Source organism: Corvus kubaryi, unplaced genomic scaffold (genome assembly GCF_017639235.1).
Source record: "Corvus kubaryi isolate FWS band 111438036 unplaced genomic scaffold, C.kubaryi_AGA036_p1.0 133, whole genome shotgun sequence".
NCBI lineage: Eukaryota > Metazoa > Chordata > Aves > Passeriformes > Corvidae > Corvus > Corvus kubaryi.
In genome coordinates, this window is record NW_024580667.1 from 6,970,006 (window position 1) to 6,988,608 (window position 18,603).

The 18,603-nt window shown below is 33.3% G+C and overlaps 1 protein-coding gene across 11 annotated transcripts in view; it reads left to right on the top strand.

Moving 5' to 3' along the window:
- Nucleotides 1-18,603, top strand: part of DMD (dystrophin) — a 1,181,561-nt gene that overhangs the window by 581,163 nt on the left and 581,795 nt on the right. For all 11 annotated transcript variants that reach the window (XM_042035506.1, XM_042035543.1, XM_042035536.1 and 8 more), the window contains 2 exons: nucleotides 9,905-10,099; nucleotides 18,220-18,392. In XM_042035506.1, the coding sequence (XP_041891440.1) occupies nucleotides 9,905-10,099; nucleotides 18,220-18,392 (368 nt within the window). The remainder of the gene's footprint in view (nucleotides 1-9,904; nucleotides 10,100-18,219; nucleotides 18,393-18,603) is intronic.

Here is an 18,603-nt window from a genome sequence, read left to right on the forward strand (position 1 = left end):
TTCAGTAATTTTATTGGTGACACACACAAGCATTCTATTGAAATTTATGATCATTTTACTACTGAAATACTTGGGCCTGGATTTTGACCATACAGAACTGTCATTTTCATAACAGTTAGACTATGTTTTGATCAAGAATGAATAAGGAATATAGTTATACAAAACTTGTATTTATTTTTATCAGGTAAGTGGTTTAGACTGAGAAGTTCAATAGTTACCTGCAACATGGATAAAATACCAGCACCCTTATTACTTACTTCATTTTTCCAAATAAAAGACATTATTCTCTTTAAGATCCTGTAAAGCATTCAGAAATTCAAAATGTCTGTCTCCTAACTGGATAATCACTTCAGGTGAGAGAGTATGTGATCAACTTCTGGAACCAGGTTAAGGACTGATCAAATTTACATATGAAATTCAGGAATTTGTTTAGTTTCAGACTTTTAAGAGCATCTTGCAATTTTCAGTTAATATTTCCCAGTGGAGCTCTATTTAGTAAGTATAATAAAATCTGAACTTTTTTTTTTTTTACCATTAAAATGTTTATATATAGAGAGATATTTTCTAAAATATAAATCAAACATTAATTTAAATAAATATGTAACCATTAGATAAACACAGGACTTGGTGTCCTGATGATCTGTCTGCATCGAAATAATATGGACACTTCAATGGTAATGTGCTACCATTGTTTTCAGTTGTTGTTTTTGACTGTTTGCACAAACACTGGTGCTGGAATTAAGTGGTTTTCTTCTCTTATCCTTGCTTAAATGTTTCTTGGGTTAAATAAACAAGTAATGGTTGCCAAGAAGAAGGGGCAAACTAATTCTTCATTATTTCAAGAATGAGTGGAGAGAGAAAGAGATAAAAAAGAGAAAAGACATTAGAAAAACAAACCAGAAAAATACCTACTAGACAAAAGAACTGTACAGTGATGGATTAGTATCCAATTCACCTGTGCACTCTGGGTCTCTTAAGAACAGGACAGAGGTGATACTGTGACACCATTTAACATTTCTGACATTGGTAGTGGCACCTTTTTAAACGAATAGGTTTACACAGCATAGCTAAAGACTGGGTTTTTTTGACTATGGTCTGCAAAAAGCATGAGGATGAATGAGGAACTCTGGGAAGAGAATCACATAAATAGGTTTACACCTATTTTCCAGCATCCATCAACTTGGAAATTCCTATTAGAAAATGTATTCCAAATAGTTTAAGTGTATTTAAAATCCTTTAATTTTTTGTCTGATTTAAGATAAGGTTATGGGAAAGATGGGACAATATCCACTGAAGATTGATATTGTCTTTGATATAGCTCAAGAAGAGCTAATTTTATAGATGTGTTTTAAAATGCACTTTACCTTCTCTGTCTAAAATGAATGCATGCAGCGTTGTGGTACTTTAAGAGAAGACAATCCATAGCCTTTTTTTATATAAGTGGACCAGTTTACTGTCCTATTTTGACTTTTTCTAAATCATATTTGTCTTCCCTCATATTTCCTTGTTAATTCTGTACAGTATACACTCTCATCACTGCAAAGCTATTGTAATCTAATAGAATTAAGTTAAAAAATCCCATATTGTGAGTGACAGAACTTTACAGAAAATATTTTTCTCTGCCATTTTTCATTATCTGTTATAAACTTCAATGAAGTGATATAAATTGCGTTTTCAACTTTAAAAGTGAAGCTCACTATCTTTACCTCATCACACAGGAGCAAAAACTCTAGTTGCAACATGGAGTAAAGCAGAGTTAGAAATTTGTCTTTAAATTATGTAGTTATACAAACGTGGTCTTAGCCACGCCACAGGCTTTTCTCACTATCATCTCAGTATGGTTGAGATGGATACAAGACCACCAGCCTATGGCTAAAAAATCATGTACAGCATAGCACCCAGTGGTCTCTGCTTTCAGACTAAACTGAGCATTATACTATTATAATATTTTCTTCTTTATCATTACGCAGTTATTTGGAAAACAGGGCATCTAATTACCATCTTATTTTCTCTGCTGTAGCATATTATGATTTATTAGCGTAATAAATTACATGGTGTGGATTTCGGTGTCAAAAATTTCTTGGCAATATTATTGCATTAAATAATAAGGGAAAAGACCTTCTGCAGAGTGATCTGCCCCTTAATAACAGTATCTTTTGAAGAGGCTATGACATTCATCTCTTGTCTACAATTCAGAACGTCAACATCACTCGTGATTTGAGGGTTTTTGGTTTGTTTTTTTGTTTATTTGCTTGTTTTTGTGGATGCATCTGAGTATACACACAAAGGTAGAGAAGGAAGCAAATTTGAAGATGTACAGTGTGAGTGCTGAATTATCTATTTGAGCATATTTAATTAGCTTTCAAAACTGCTGGATGGACAGCAATTTTGTTCACATCATTTAAAAAGCAAATCTATGTCTTGAAGTAACAAAATCAGCCTAAGTGACAAAACCTATTGCTATAATGTATGGGCTTATCTCTATAAGTGTAGACTAAAGATGGAAAATCATTAGGTAACTTTTTAACATTTCTGGAAGGTGTAAGAGTTTAAGGTTTAGGACTTTGCTCTTTGAAGATGTTTGCATTCATTGTGAATGTGGTTCTTAACGCTATTTTTAGTTTATTTTCTAAATTATGTCAACATTATCAGATGCAGCTGGCATAAGTATCTGGAAAGCTAGCATCATAAATCAGCAGTCAGTTTCAAAATGGTTTTGTCAATTCAGGTATCAATAGTATGTATTCCAACATTTCTGAGCTTTATCTAACGTTAATTGGTTCTTGGTGATCACTCAGTAGTTACACATACATACTTAAAACAGCCCTAAAGCATCATGCCCTTAGGCAGCATAAATGCTATCTAAGATTGTGGCACTTCTGTAGTCTTAATAAATCAGCCATTAAATAAGTTGGCATTGACCAAAATCTGTTTTTAAGTAGTCTGACTTCCAGAAAATTGTGTCATACTAGTTCTGCCACTATTGTCACCGTTTCACCTCTATAGCTTATTGCTGTCCAAGAAACATGATTTTGAAATTCTGTTTTGAGGAAAAAAAAAATTTGAAAATCCTTCTATTCTTTTGGGTACTTCCTGCTGTGTGGCTGAATTTGAGTACATGATACTGGTTTAACAAAATCAATAGAGCCTGCCACAACCGGACATTATAGCTACAGGAGAGTAGGACGGTGTTCAAGAGTTTAATTTTCTGAAGTGTCAAGTACATATGTACTGAAGTATGACATGTATAATGTCTGTGTGTTTTTTAGGTGTGAAAAATTGCAAGATCAATGCAAGAAATGTCTTAACTCCTCTGGATTCATGTATTCTATAGTTACCATATAAAAACTTCCAAGTATGTTTTGTCTACTGGAAGGTAACACATATAAATCAATTACAAAAGCATTTTCCAGTTAAGCTCATAAAATTCTAAACACCATTTTAAAATACTTGCTGAAAACTAGTCTAGGATGTAGACTTTGCAGTGTTCTGATTTTTCTCATTCCAAAATGTAATGTAAGCATTTTTGTATTCATGATTCTTAATACTGATAATGGCTATCTCTCTTGGCTCACTGAAACTATCTCCCCCCAAAATCCTACTGACTGTGCATGGTCTGAGCAGTGTTTGGTAGACACTTATGAGATAGACTCTTTAATGGATTTAATAATTCCTTTTATAATGTTACAGATATCTGTTTAAAGTTACCTGACAGACATACAGATTTCCTTGTCAGTTTTGCTCTACTGCAATTATTAGGATTGAGATATGCCATCATTACCAGAAGTAATTAAGATATATGCATAATTTATTTAAAACAAGAGACATTTTCTATACCCCAGTAGTTCCAATTAACCAATAATGCTGTAATGCTACCCTATTTTGTTTTTCTTCCGGACATGGCAACATTGCAAATGTGGTATAAGATAAACATTAGTCTATTTTTTTTTTCTTTTCTTTTCTGAAAAAATTACTTATATCACATATACTGAATTGTATGAGAGTCTTCTTCCCCTCATTATAGTTGAAATTAATTTCTTTTTCTCTTTGCTTAGAAAGTAGATACCAGTGGAAGTTATCAGGTTAAAAGTTAACAGTAGGACTGCTGGAATTTCTGAATCATCTTAGTCCCTTATTTCTGTGCATGTTAGCAGGTGTTTAGTAAGGAGAGCTGGGTAATTTTTCAAATAAGCTGTTTTTAGTTTCAATGTGTAGATGTACCTCAGTTTGAGGAGAGTTCCTATCTAGAAGCAATTATCTAAGACAGAATAAAATTATTGTTCAGCAAGTGAGAAAGGGGTTTCCAAAGGTGTTCATTTTTGCTACTTGACCAAGTGTATTTGAAGTCTTGGAGGGCTCCAAAGGCATGAGGCGGTGAGGAACACAAAGCACCAAAATGCTTTGTCATAGTTTTTAAACTATACATTAAAAAAAAGAAGAAACCAGGATTGCAACTGTGAACTCTGGGTTTAAAGTCTTAAATTAATTGCTATAGCTTTTGTCTGTATCTTTCTTCTCCTCTTCCCCTGTCCCCGCCACATCTAAACAAGAAAACAATGCACTCATCACAGTGTAGCAGAACTATCTGAGGTATTGGGAGATATCCCATAATTTAAGCCTATACATACGGGAAAGAGACATTTTCTTATTGAGAAAACTTTTGCATTTCAATGAAGTTATGAAGGGGACAAATAAGACAATATAAATAGAATTAAGTTCAGGCTGGTTGATGCCTGTTGATTGATAGTTTTCAAAATCAAAGCCTGCAATTTTCTATTTTCTTTTTTCTGCTCCTAGAATCTAAAATTTACTGAATTAATTAATGACATTATTAGGAATATCTTCATTTTAGCTAGCTTTATTTAATTTTATGTCTAGATCAAGTAGATTCATTTTATCACAGAAGAAAAACTGTTAAGCAGCATTTCTCAAGTAAGGTATGCCTTAGCAGAGAAGTGTTGTGAAGGCATAAAGCACTCTGTGTCCAAGAACAGTGCTGAAAATAGTCATGTATATTTTTAAAGTCTCTATTTTTTTATAAAAGTAACTGATGAATACAAGCATTAAACTATATGGTTTAAGTGTTGCAATGTGCAGGATTTTGTGGACTGCAACCACTCTGCAACATGAGTAGAAAAAAAATCATATACATGAGACTGTATTTATGTTCGTACTTAAATATATTATTTTCTTTCAATATTTTAAATCTATTTTACTGTTTACAACTGCCTTTTAAGGTCTTGTCTTCATAGAGTTACATAAAGAATTTATAAATTTTTAATCCTACATCAAGGATTTATGTCTCTCTGTACTTGAAAGAGATGCTCCTCTTTGTACTGATAACTTGTTTGTGATTGACTAAGGCCATCCCACCTCATAGTGAAAATTCCATATAATCAGTATAATTTTGAACTTTCTACTTATATGCACACTAACAGGTAAGATATGCTAACAACACTGAAGACAGAATAAATTTTTGTGAATGTCAGCTGACCTTACCACTCACAGTTGGCATAGGAACGGGTGAATAAAAGCTTTTTTATAAACATGTACTTGAAAGTGATTTTGTTGAACTCTGATAGCATTTTATCATACTTTTGTGTGTCTAATTCTTTATTTGACATAGTGATGGTGAACATGGCCTAGCAAATATGTGGTTCACAAGTGTTTGGACTCTCTGAGGTATCACTGACTTTGTCCAGAAGATGTGTGTTGTCTGCTCCATTTTTTTTCATATGTGTAGCACACCACATTTATTCTGCAGAGGTGACAGACTTTTTACACTCATATACAGATGATTGTAAAGAATACTTTCTCAAGTGTTATTTCACTCCAGGAGTAGGCACATGTGTTTGTTTTCCTTGAACATCTCACCAGGATGTCACCCGGAGCAGTGCTGAGGTACAGCAATGGAGATTGGGAGTGTTTATAGCTTTACTCCTCCCATGTTTGTGTGAAGTCATTAAATCAAAAGCACAGACCCTAAGGTTTGGAACCCTATCATGAGAGAGACCAAAAATGGAACAGTTGTCAAGATCTAACACAAAAAGTTGGAGGCTTTCTGGGTGTAAGCTCTTTAACAGCAAGAGTGATGTTGGGATTATTCCTTCTAAAAAAGAGGAAAGGAAAAAGATTCACTGAAATTAGTGAAAGGTGCTTTAACAATGAATTTTCCACTGTTAAAAGGAAATTAACGGCATTCTCCAAGACTAGTTAGCTCTGATGCCACCACAGTGTTAGATGTAGGCAATAATGATCACAAGTATTTCTTTGGAGAAAGTATGTGAATTTCTTGGCAAAACCTGCATTATTCTGGTACATTTTTGTCAGGTTTTTGTTGTCATTTTGTTTGGTTGGTTTGTTTTGGTTTTGCTTATTGGCCCTCTCTGTAAGGGACAGTTCATGAATTTGTTTCTTACGGTGTTGTCGCACTTGGTAGGGCACGGTAACTATCAATAAAATCAGATTAGGTGGAGTCGTGTATGGAAGGATTGTCTCCCTTAAATAAAATTACGTAATGATGGGGAAGAAAATTCAATTTACTATTCTAGAAATGATAATGCTTGGTAAAAAGCAATGTATGAAATGTTAAATCTTACACAAAAGAAGTTGTTCTTTCAGAGACAAAAATATCTTGTACAACATTATATCACTGATAATCAAGGAAAAAATTAAATCAATATCTAAAATACTGAAATTGTATTTTACAGAAACAGTAATATAGGAAATGGCCAGTTACCCCAGCATTTCTCAATCACTTAACAGTTTATTTGTATTATATATATATATATATGTTTTTATATATATGTTGTACTATATATTTCTAAAAATATTAAGTATTTTTAAGTAACTCTCACGCATTCTGCCATTTTATCAGATTCAACTTATCCCAAACCCATTCTTAAATGGTTATCTAAAACTTTAATTTTCACTTTCCTATTGATTTTTAATCCTTAATCTTAACCTACTGTGGTTCTGATGAGCCATCTTGGCATTAGTGATTGCATATATCTCTACTGCATTAATACTCTTTTAATAGTAGCTGCTCCCAGCTGCTGTGATTCCTTTTGTAAGTTTTTTCCTCACTCTAGGGTTAGGATATGATTCAGTTTCAGCTTCGCCTTTCTAGTAGAGATGCTTGTCCAGAATCCGCCAGTTTTATTGTCTATCATAAGGCAAGTCCAGGGAGCATTGGGACAAGCTAAAAATTTTTCTCTTTGCTGATTAAAATTGTCATTTCTGGACATGCCTACCCTTCATTCCTTGGTGCAAGATGACAACTTCTGCCGTGGGTTCTATGATACCTTCAATGCAGGAAAGAAGGAAAGAAACACCTGTGACTGTTGAAAACCCCAAAAAAGACAAAGGTTCCTAATCCTTGATTTCTAAAGTAGTATCAAATTTTCAACTTTTTTTTTTTTTAATAGTATTCAGAAACTAATTTATTTTGACTGTGAGTTCTTTTTGGAATAAGGTATTAAATAATGTACCAAAATATGAGGGCAGTATCTGGTAGGTGTCTATTCTTAAATATCTATCCCTTTGTTTATTTATTTATTTATTTATCTGATTGTAGTATTATAACTAACTTAATTTTTGTTTATGTTTAACTAACAATATAAACAGTAGAACTAGTAATTATGCAAGTAATCTACCATCTATGAGAAATATTAATTTAAAGTTTCCTGTAAGGGCACTGTGAATATACACTTGCACACATCCCATTTTTCTTCTTAACACTGATTGAAGGGTACGCGATTTTGCCGCTATAAATAATTAACGGTGATATCCATTAAGTACTCACACATTTGATTTCTGCTTGACTTTTTTGTAGTTTCAGGAATTGTTTAGAGTGAGAAGACACAGATTTTGTTTTATCTAAAGACATGCATGTGCATATATGTGTGTACATATATTTAGTAGCCTAAATTTGGGTTGAAAAGAGTAGGCTAATCTCATACAACTACAAAAAATAATCATATATTGTATGCTTCTTTACATATTCATGTGACCTCTTTTTGAATGAAAACCCTTGCATACCTAGCATGCACTTTTCATTACTGTGAATAGAAATATTCTGTCCTCTGTTTAAAAAAGAAAAATACAATTATAGTTAAAATGTTCCTTATGTGGGTCTGAAGTTCACTGCTATACGTAGAAGTGTCACAGTGTAGTCCTGAGGAATTAAAATGCATGCAGGCCTCAGTGGCCTGTTGAGATTCCCCCATTTTCTAATCAACTGGGACAGCTTTCTCTTTAGGTTTGCTGGAGTAAACTGTTATTTTTGCAGAGTGTGTGATTCATGAAACATACGGGGGGAGGGGGAGGGCAAGCACAATTTTTTAAAAGAAATTTATTTTAAATAATAAAAATTATAGCAGTGATATGTAATTAGAGAGGTTTCAGTGTTAGCAGATGTACTGAGAAAGTCATTTTGTGAGAAAAGTGTGCAAAGCAATTAAATTTGCATAAGAAATGCAACAAAATAACACAAGTCTACAGATAACTTTATGGGTTTTATATGTGATATGCATACATCTTCTAGAGTGTGTATATGCATATTTTAAGACTCTAAAGAAAATTGAAGAAGCAGATGACTCAGCTCGGTAACTGAAGAGAGAAATATATCCTGAATTAAAATGAGACACCTTGCTGAGGTAGAGTGTGCTTATAATTGTTTTCTTTTTGCTTAATGTATGGCTGAATAATTAATTTGTTTTATTGCTGGACCACTGATCAATTGTCTTTCACATAAAAGTCCATAATTTTCTGTTAGGAGTGAAAGATCTAAATAATAGAATTTTTGAACATTTACCAACAATTACTCGTAAAATTCTTTGAGGTCCTCAGTAATTAAAGTTTACATTTTTGAGAAGACAGACATCAAACACAAAGGATTTTGGTCCCACACTAGGAATCCATAAACAAACTTTTGCTTATGAAACCACAAATAGTTTATAGCGTAGATTTTGCATTTTCTAATGGCCATGCAGGTGATCTGGTATTTGGGGTTTAGTTAAGAGAAGCAATCACAGGTCTCCCTGCTCCAAAGCACACTTTGGGTATTACATTTTCACAGTTGGTATTACAAAGCAAATGGGAAATACAGAGAATTTATATAAAAAGCCACTTTCTTGTCACCTAATATGCCAGTATGCTTTAAAATGCCATAGATCAACTAAATGTTTTCTTGGAACTAAAACATTCTGGGATGTCTTTACATTTGGTGTATGCATGTGCTTCTAGAATAGGGTGTCTATTTCATATTTTTCCAGATTAAAAAAAAAAAAATTAAAAATTCCTAACTTCACAAAGAGGTGTGTTGCTGAGTTTTATTTTAGAAATAAGAATGCATTAAAGACCTTTCAAATCACAAAATTCCAAATTGTACTTTCTAGTTTGAAGAGCATGTTTTTAGTATAGTGTTGAAAGTACAGAGTTGACATATTTGTTTTGTGTTGCATTTTATTTCAGGAATCATGTCTATTATACAAGTCATTTTACTCGATACCTTGAAATTATTTAGTATTTTAGACTTGGCATGCATGAAATTTCTTAATGAAGGAACGATTTTTCAAGACGTGTGATGATTTAAAATGAAAGGGCTAGCACTAAAATCTCAGTAACACCATAATCTCAGCATACTCTTGCATTTCCTATCTGCATTTCTTTGGAGAGTAGAAGAAAAGTTTGTACATTCTTGCATGGATTAATTTCAGTACCTGCCATTTCAAACACACAAGGAATATGAGTGGTGTGTGTCAGAAAGCGCAGATATTTCCTGCATTTTTCTTTGGAAGTTACTTTTGATTGTTTCTGGGTTGTGAACTGGAAATTGCATTAAGTTATAATTTTTCTAGTGTTAAGAAACTAAAGGAAGCATTCTGTTGTATATCTGTACTAGCAAACAGTTCGTGAAGATACAACTTTTATGATGACTGAAACTAGGACTGTGGAAACCATTCATGTGCCTTCTACATACCTGGCAGAGATCCTTCACCTTCTGCAAGCTTTGTCTGAAGTGGAAGAGCGCCTTAATTCTCCTGTTCTGCAGGCTGGGGATTGTGAGGATCTCTTCAAACAAGAAGAGTGTCTCAAGGTAAGATGGAAAGATTTTCTTAGCAATGATTAGATTACATCACTTTGGGTCTTCTGTATATTGACAGCCTGTGCTCATCCTGAGACATCTGTTCTACAAGTGCTAAACCACTCTCTGTGATGTGTGCATATATGGATGTTTGTCTGTGGGGGCACACTGGGGCAAAGTAGCAAAACACTGAAGTGTTAATTTATTTTTGCCTATTTAACCTGTATTTGGAAGACAAGGTCATTGGGGTATCTGCAAATTATGTCCTTGAATGGGAGAGAAAGGATGGTGATGGCCACACAGTATATTTAAAGATAGAATTTGTGGTTAAAGGTTTGTTTGTCTGTGGATAATGGAAAAAAATTCTTCACTGAAATGGGTTTTAAGGATTGAAACAGGCTCCCCAGGGAAGTGGCTGAGTTACCATCCCTAGAGTTATTTAGGAGATGTGTAGATGTGCCACTTGGGGACATGGTTCAGTGGTGGACTTGGCAGTGCTGGGTTAATGACTGGACTCGATTTAGGTCTTTTCCAATCTAAATCACAGAATATTCTGAGTTGAAAGGTACCACAAGGATCATGAAGTCCAACTCTTAAGTGAATGGCCCGTGCAGGGATTGAACCCACAATCTTGATGTTATTAGCACCATGCTCTAACCAGCTGAGCTCATCACCTAGTGGTTAAATTATTTTATGATTCAATGATTGGTAAGTATAAGTTATTACTAAGTAACCCTGTCCACACCCAATCTTTGGTGCTTTATTTTATTGTATGATTTTTTAAATTATTGGAACAGGAACAAAACCAAGTAAAATTTAACTGTTGCATTCAATGTTAGAACCAAAAACCTTGAGATCTCATTGGGTCTGTACTCCATGTAGTTATTATTTCAGTTTAATTAGCTAAACAGTGAATATTGTCCAACAGTTAGATAATGTGGTTAAGAAAAATCAAATTTTGTATTGTTAGTATGACTTTAAATATTACTGTGTGGTTTCTTCAGTGCTTGAAATATTGCTGCCTGTTTGTTCAATACTTCCAACAGCAAAATCCTTTGGAATCGGTGGAATTTTTCCAACACAGAATTGACATAAGAAGAGAATAAGATTAAGTTGTAAGTCTAAGTAGATGAATGAGTTATCAGCTTTTGCAGAATAATGTTTGTGTGAGGAAAGCCTTGTAAAAAATCATGCTCAAGTGCTGTATATAATTATAGCAATTCCAAATTGTCATCCAGGATGAAGAGAAGACTACATTTCCATTTTCCCGTGATTATTTAGGGAAAGGAAATTTTTTTTAAATACAGTAAATATTAGCCTAAAGAGGCTGGAAATTGCCTACAGTCAGCTATAAGAAAGAAGCTTAGAGGGAGAATCAGGGCAGTGGCTCTGGCTATATGCTCTGAATTTTCCTCTCTAGGAATCCATTTATCTCTTTCCAGGTCAGAGGATATGTAACAACACCATATCCATATACTGCTATTAGCTTCTGTAAAATCACATCTATTCAAAATTTTTATACATTCAAAGATATTATATATTTTCAGCATTTGTATACACACACATATGCACACACACAAATATTCTTATTAGCTTGTGAAAATTAGGGTGTTTTCCATTTCCTAGCAAGGCAGTAGAGCTGGGTAGTGAAGCATAACAGTGAAGTGTTGGATCAAAGGAAGCACAGAACTGGTAATAGGATGTCAATCAATAGGTGTCAAATACCAGTAGGCTGTTTCTTTTACCACTTCTGATTTAGTACCAGTAGATTAAAGTCAGTCTGAATATTGAAGCACAAAACGTGCCAATCTAATTGTCATTCTTCATTTGAAACAATCCCTTCTGCACAAAAAACGTGGACTATGTAAATCAAGGCTAATGAGCCCCTACTTGATCCTTGTTAATGAACTTTTGTTCATTAATAGATTGGATGGAGAAACAGTGGTCTACCTCAGGAAGTTTACTGGGAAATGACTTCCTTTTTGTTCTTCTTAATGCTTTACATGTGGGCTAGCTTTATCTGATTTATATCCATAAGTAATCTGTTCTTCACCCACATATATTTGGCATTATTGGAGTTGACACCAACTTTAATAATACTGATTACTGAGGTTACAAGTAAGTACTACCATAGGTTTAATTTAACTGAACTATTAAATTGTTATGAGACACATTTGTGGGCACAGTTCCATCTTCCTCCAAAATAAATCTCTTAGAAGAGGCGAATGGGTCTTGCACAATCGTGGGCTTTTGGAAGGGTATAGGTTTGATCTGAGCCTGCTTAATGAATATTTATTTCCAGGGAAAAGCATCCATCATTGTCATTATCCTGCAGTAAAAATAGAAAAGTAGTGCATAAGTTGTTCAGCAGCTGGTTGGGAAAGGTTTGAAATTAAATTGTCGTTGATTTTTTTTCTCTGACAGATTTGCATGAATCAAATTACAAAACTGTCATGAATAGCGCTGTGTTTTAAAACTGAGATTTTTTTTTTCACTCTCATTCAGAAAGAATCCATTTTAATTAATCCATAAAAGGAAAAATAAGTTTATTTACAAATAATATTGAATACAAATTAAAAATTGCTAATATTAATTGTCATAGATAATTCAAGAACTAACTTTTTATATCAAAGGCATGTGAAGTTAGTAAAATATGAGGTTTTGCAGCAGAAATCTGGTAGCTTCTAACATTTAGTAAACTGTAATACTTTAATGAGCACTTCAGTATATCTGCTCAAATCAGCTCCTAGGAATGTTTTTCTATTCATTTTGAGCTTTAGGGAGTGGAAAAGTCAGATAGAGAAACCAAATCTTGTCACTTTATCTCATAAAGTGAGCACTGCAATGTGTTCATTATCCCATTACAAGGTCTTTTGAATACTAAGACATACATTACCTCAGCTTTTCTTTATCACTGTACTGACATATTTAACAAACAATTTAAATATTACAGTTCTGTCAGTGATGAAACTCGAGTTGATTGTACAGAAAATTGTGCTTCATAGATTGATGGATTAGTAAAGTTGTCCTTATATACTCTCAAAATAGGACAACTATTGTTATAAGCACAGACATTATTTCTGCCTGCTACTGGTGATGTTCATATTGATGGAGTTCACAATCTTTGAGCTACCTGTATGGAATGGGTTGTGATTACCATGGATTTCATTGCATGAACAAACATAGGGATAAAATGCCTTCAGATTTTAGCTAATTATCCTTCCTTGCAACTGATGTTTCAAATGTTTCCTAAAAGTGAAATTAGTGGAAACATTTGCAGATATTCTACTTAGTATGGTTATACTGTTCATACTAAGAGCAAGTTTTCCTGTGTCATGACTATCTCATGCAAGCTACTTGACTTGTTTGAGTTCCAGATTATTCACTGGGAGATGTATATGCTGGAATAAATACACTGATTAACCAGAGAATAAAACTAACACATATTTCTCTTTGCTAACATATAGGAAGAGTGTGTTAAAATGAAGCAGTATACCTGGAATTTAAGAAGTCTAATTTATAACCATATGTGAAAAAGTTGTTAGCAAGATTTTTAAGGATCACTGTCATAGTCATGGCATAGTTGTGCCTATTCATTACTTAATTCTATTAACTTTGAATTCAAAAATTATTTCCTGAGATTACTTGCATTCTATAATTATACTGCAGACCTGCAGTAGGGCCCATACATATTAGTGTTACTTTTATTATTTTTTAAAATTATTCTTAATTTTGGCAGGAACATCTTATTGTAGCATATGATTATCCATTTAGCTATCATATTTTTCAATGATGTAATGGTTTTAATATGGAAAGCCATCTGGCTCTGAGGAAGAGATTTCTTATATATGTAAGATATATGTGTATCTTGCATAATCACTCTAACAATTCTGTTTCTAGATCATATGTTCCTTTGTATTTCCCATAGGGCTTTTATTTAGTTCATTAAAAATTGGGTTGTTTTCCAGGTTGTTTTTTAAATATAGATATTTTAATGCTCTGATTAATCTTCTTTTTTTCTCTTCTTTTTTCCTTTGGTAATCCTTCATCTACTGACACATAGAGCAGGTTTTTTGCACTGTTTTCTACCATGTCATATTTCAGAATATAGGAATTTATTGTACACATCACACATCCATGATTCTGGCACCTAGAATCCGCTTTCGAAATGGTTTATGAAGCCAGTAATACCCATACCAGATATTGTAACTCATAATTCTATACAGCTTTTAAAATTGTAATTAATTTGTGGAATTTTTCCACCTGTTCATGGCTAATAACAACTGTGCTGTTACTGGGTTTCATGTTGGTACAAAAAGCATGAAATAGTGTAATGGATCTGCTATACATATAATTATAAAACGTCATTCTACAAATGTTTGGAATGTCAAAAAAATGTATTTTTAATTTTACACATTGGAATATGTATTTGGTGTGTACTAAGTGATTCTTATCAAGAAGTTTTGCGTAATGTGAAATTCAGAGTGATTTTCTGCTGCAGCTCAATAAAACCCAATTAACCATAACTTAGAACTGAGTGTGCTCACATGCACTCTCCAAATAGATCTGACAGTAACACTGCGCTTGGTGACAGATTTCTACACAAATAGCCAAGGAACTGAATTTTTACAGGAAGTTGTCTTTCTCTGGCAGATAAAGACAAATTCCACGTAGTGAAAATGAACTGGGGCTTGAGTCTCTAGCACTCGGATTTCTCTTTTTAAGAGCAGTGAGATGGATCAGTCCCTAAAGGCTACTGTCACTTCAGTTGCTAATGATTTTCTGTTATCCTTTTTTTCTAAAAAATTAAAGCTTCGTACACCTCTGTTAACCATGTTACAAAATCTCCCAAGGCATTGTTGATAACTGCTGCAGATCATTCTCTTCAACATGAAAGATAGATGGGGAATACATTTGAAATATATAAGTGTACACATGCATATATACATGGTTTCTCTTTCTTTTTTTTTCTTTTTTTTTTTCCTTTTGGACATTCTTATACTCATTTACAGCACATCATCTATATCAACTTGTTCTGTCTGTAGCAGCTGTGCTTTAAACAAAAGCAAAAATCTGACATAGAAATTCTGTACCCTGTTCATAGACCACTAATTACATTAAGGTATATATCACTTACCAATTCTGAAGTGCATAGATGTATTTTGTCTATTTTTAATATTTAGAAAATTGTTCTACTTGGTTGAAAAAGCCTACAATTTCAATGTACATAGGCACATATATTACTCTTCATTTGGTTGCTTAAACATGTTGAACACAAGAAGTGCCTTGTTGGGTGGCTCAGATGAGCTGATATTCAAACCTAATGAAAACAAGGTCACTTCACTGGAGTGCTTAAGTATGTCCTGGCAGCTTATAACATTTCAATTACACTTTCTCCTTTTCTTTAAATATGCAAATTTATAGTCATGGATGAGGTTTTGTGAAGATGCTGCTTCCTTATATTCATGGGATATAATGGAATATTTAGAAGCACTTTATATCTTTATCATCTGATATTTCTTATACTGAGATTAATAGCATAGAATATCTGAATTATCCGTGTCCTGAGGATGTAAAACAAAGACTTAAGGAGACCTGAGTAAGGAACACAGAGTGTGAGACATTTTTCTGGGAAAGTCAAATGAGGTTTGTTGAGTAATGACACACACCCAGCCAACTTTCACTCCACATGATAGATTGCTGACAAGGAGGAAATCTGTACCTTATTGTGACTCATTCCAGAGACAAGACATCTACCATTCTCTTTTGATTTATAAATATTCATTTAGTCTGCTAAATGTAAGTCACGTTTCTCAAGACCTAAAAATTCAACTTAATATTCATATGGGGCTTTATGGAATGTATTTTTCTTTTTTTCTCACAAATAGCATATTATAGTGCTGGAACTTTAGGAACACAGAATATGTTTTATTTTGTTTTGTGGGGTGGTTTTGTACGCAATTATTTCGATGCATTGCCTTCACATTTACGTAAAGACTTCAAGTCCTGTATTTTACAAAATAATAAATGCAGTGTAATAACTTTAATTAGTTAAAAAATTACAACCACATTTTTTCACTTCAAGAGTTATTCAGATTTTTTATTAATTTCTTCGGGTTTTTAAAATATTTATCCAGCAGTTTGGAGGAGAAAACAATTTGGATAAGTATCCCCACTTCCCTGTTGCTTCCTATTAGTACTACCAGTAATACACTAATACACTCTGTCATACCCATGGTTCTAAAAAACTGGTTTTAAGTCAAAGTCACTACAGTAGAATAGTAGAATTTATTATCTAGCCATGAGATGGTGTGGATTGTGTGTTTATTAAAAAAAAAAAAAAATTAAACCCATTTGTTGAATCAGAATTCATAAATGCTGAACAAAGAGGAAATTATAAATACAATCTACATGGATATCATAAAAGTTTCTTTATTAAGAAAAAAAGCAGGAATTGCAGGGTTGGAATCCAAGTCAGCATTTACAGCAGGCAGGTATTAGACTCCAAGAGTTAAAGAAAGGCAGGAGAGAGAGAAGGCCTCACTACTCGTGGACTGGGAAGTGCTTCAGTTTGGTTCAAACTGCCCATGAAATGTGTCCAGTTTATAAATGACTTTCTAAGATTAGCAACTCCTTTCTAGTAACTACACATATCTCTGCAGCTTTGATTATACTACATTTTATACATGGAAGGTTACTAGTAGAGCAACACTTCAAAACCAGAATCAAAATTATTATGGTTTGATGCAGTTTTAAAATGGTTTGATAGTGTTCAGTAAATTGGAACAAATTGAAAATTACTATTTTGTTTGATTAAAACCTGGAAAAAAGAATGAACAACCTAAAAAAATCAGCATTTCTAAGCAATGGAGCAGAACAATGATAGGAAAACAGTGGCAGATGGTTAAAATATAAGCCATGGTAAAAAAGTTCAATGACACACCTGTTACTTAGGAATTTAGGATAACTCAGTTTAATATGCTCTGAATTTTATCTTCAAAATATTTTCTCAGTGTCTGTTTTTATCCAGAAAGCAGCTGTTCTGTATTTTTTTTTTAATTAATTTTAAAAATTAAAAACACTTCCTCAGTAAGTAGTACAGCTTGGCTGTATATATAATATTTAATTTTAAAAGAATATTAAATACTTCAAAAATAAATAATTAAAAAATATTTAGAGAAGGGCATGTAGAAAAGACCTTAATGAGAGGAGATGAAAGTAATGAGATTTTTGGAGATGTAAGATTAATTTGTTTAAATTAAAAGTTACTCACTTTATACTAAAAGACATAGATTTTTGATTCTTTTTTCCTTCTAAATTGTTGCTGAAGCTCTGTGATATTCCATGTCTAAAGCTCCAAATATTAAAGCTATGATTTAGTTAAATCAATGAGTGTGAAATTTCCTTTGCTGAATGTCTATCTTACATTTCTTTTGATTCACTTGTATAGATTGCAAGACATTTGTTTATTTCATTCTAGGAGACTTGGATAGTGAAAAAGAAACCCATTATTTTTCAAGTTTAACCAAAAACCATCAAGGGACATGCTTTTTTTCTTTACTGTCATGTCCCAGGGACATGAGATTTTGCAGTGTAATTTTTGTACCAAGTTTATGCTTTTTGCCAACCAAGTGAAATTAATGGCCAATATTTTTGGTTTGCCAGATCATTGTTTTTGTGTCGGTATTAAAGATTTTCACCCTGCATCTTGCCCAGTTCTTCTGCAACTCCTCACAGTGATCAGACTGCACACCACAAAATCATCTCAGTACCTCAGCAGACTCCACCTGGGATTGCAGGGCTCAGGCTTCTTTCCTGGTGATTGCTCCAAGGAATGGTTTCTGAATTGGGAAGTAAAGGGAAATGAAAGGTCAGGAAATGTAAATACTGACATGCAGAACTTTTGAGTCAATAGCACTTTGTTTCCCCTCCTCACGTTCCTCAGATATATTTCAGTCTTCAAAGAAAGGATGGACATTTAGTTATTATACCAGGTTATTGTAAAATTACTCTTATTATCAATGTTATTGTTTAATTAGTATTTTGTACTACCTTCTTTTGCTTATGAACAATTATTTGTTATTTATAAAAGCGATGTTTTGTTTTTATTTTTTAAAATCTTGATGTTACAGAGCATTAAGGATAGCCTGGGGAGACTGCAGGGTCATGTAGAAATTATTAACAACAAGAAGACACCGGCTTTGCAAAATGTTACACCAAAGGAAGCAGAAAATATACAAGAAAAGCTGACTCAACTTAATTTTGAATGGGAGAAAGTTAACCAGATGTACAGGGACCGACAGGCGTAAGTAACTTACAAAACTTGCTCTTTCTGATGGCCTTCATTAGTATTTCGCCTACTGTTGATGATTGGGTTTTTTTCTTCTTTTTGTGGGAGTATGTTTTAAAGTCACAAACAATAGTTTCTTCTAACTAAGCGTAGAGCATTTATATAGAATTTTAATTTAATTTGTGGGCATTTTTGTAAAACTGAAAATATTTTGACCAGCTATCAC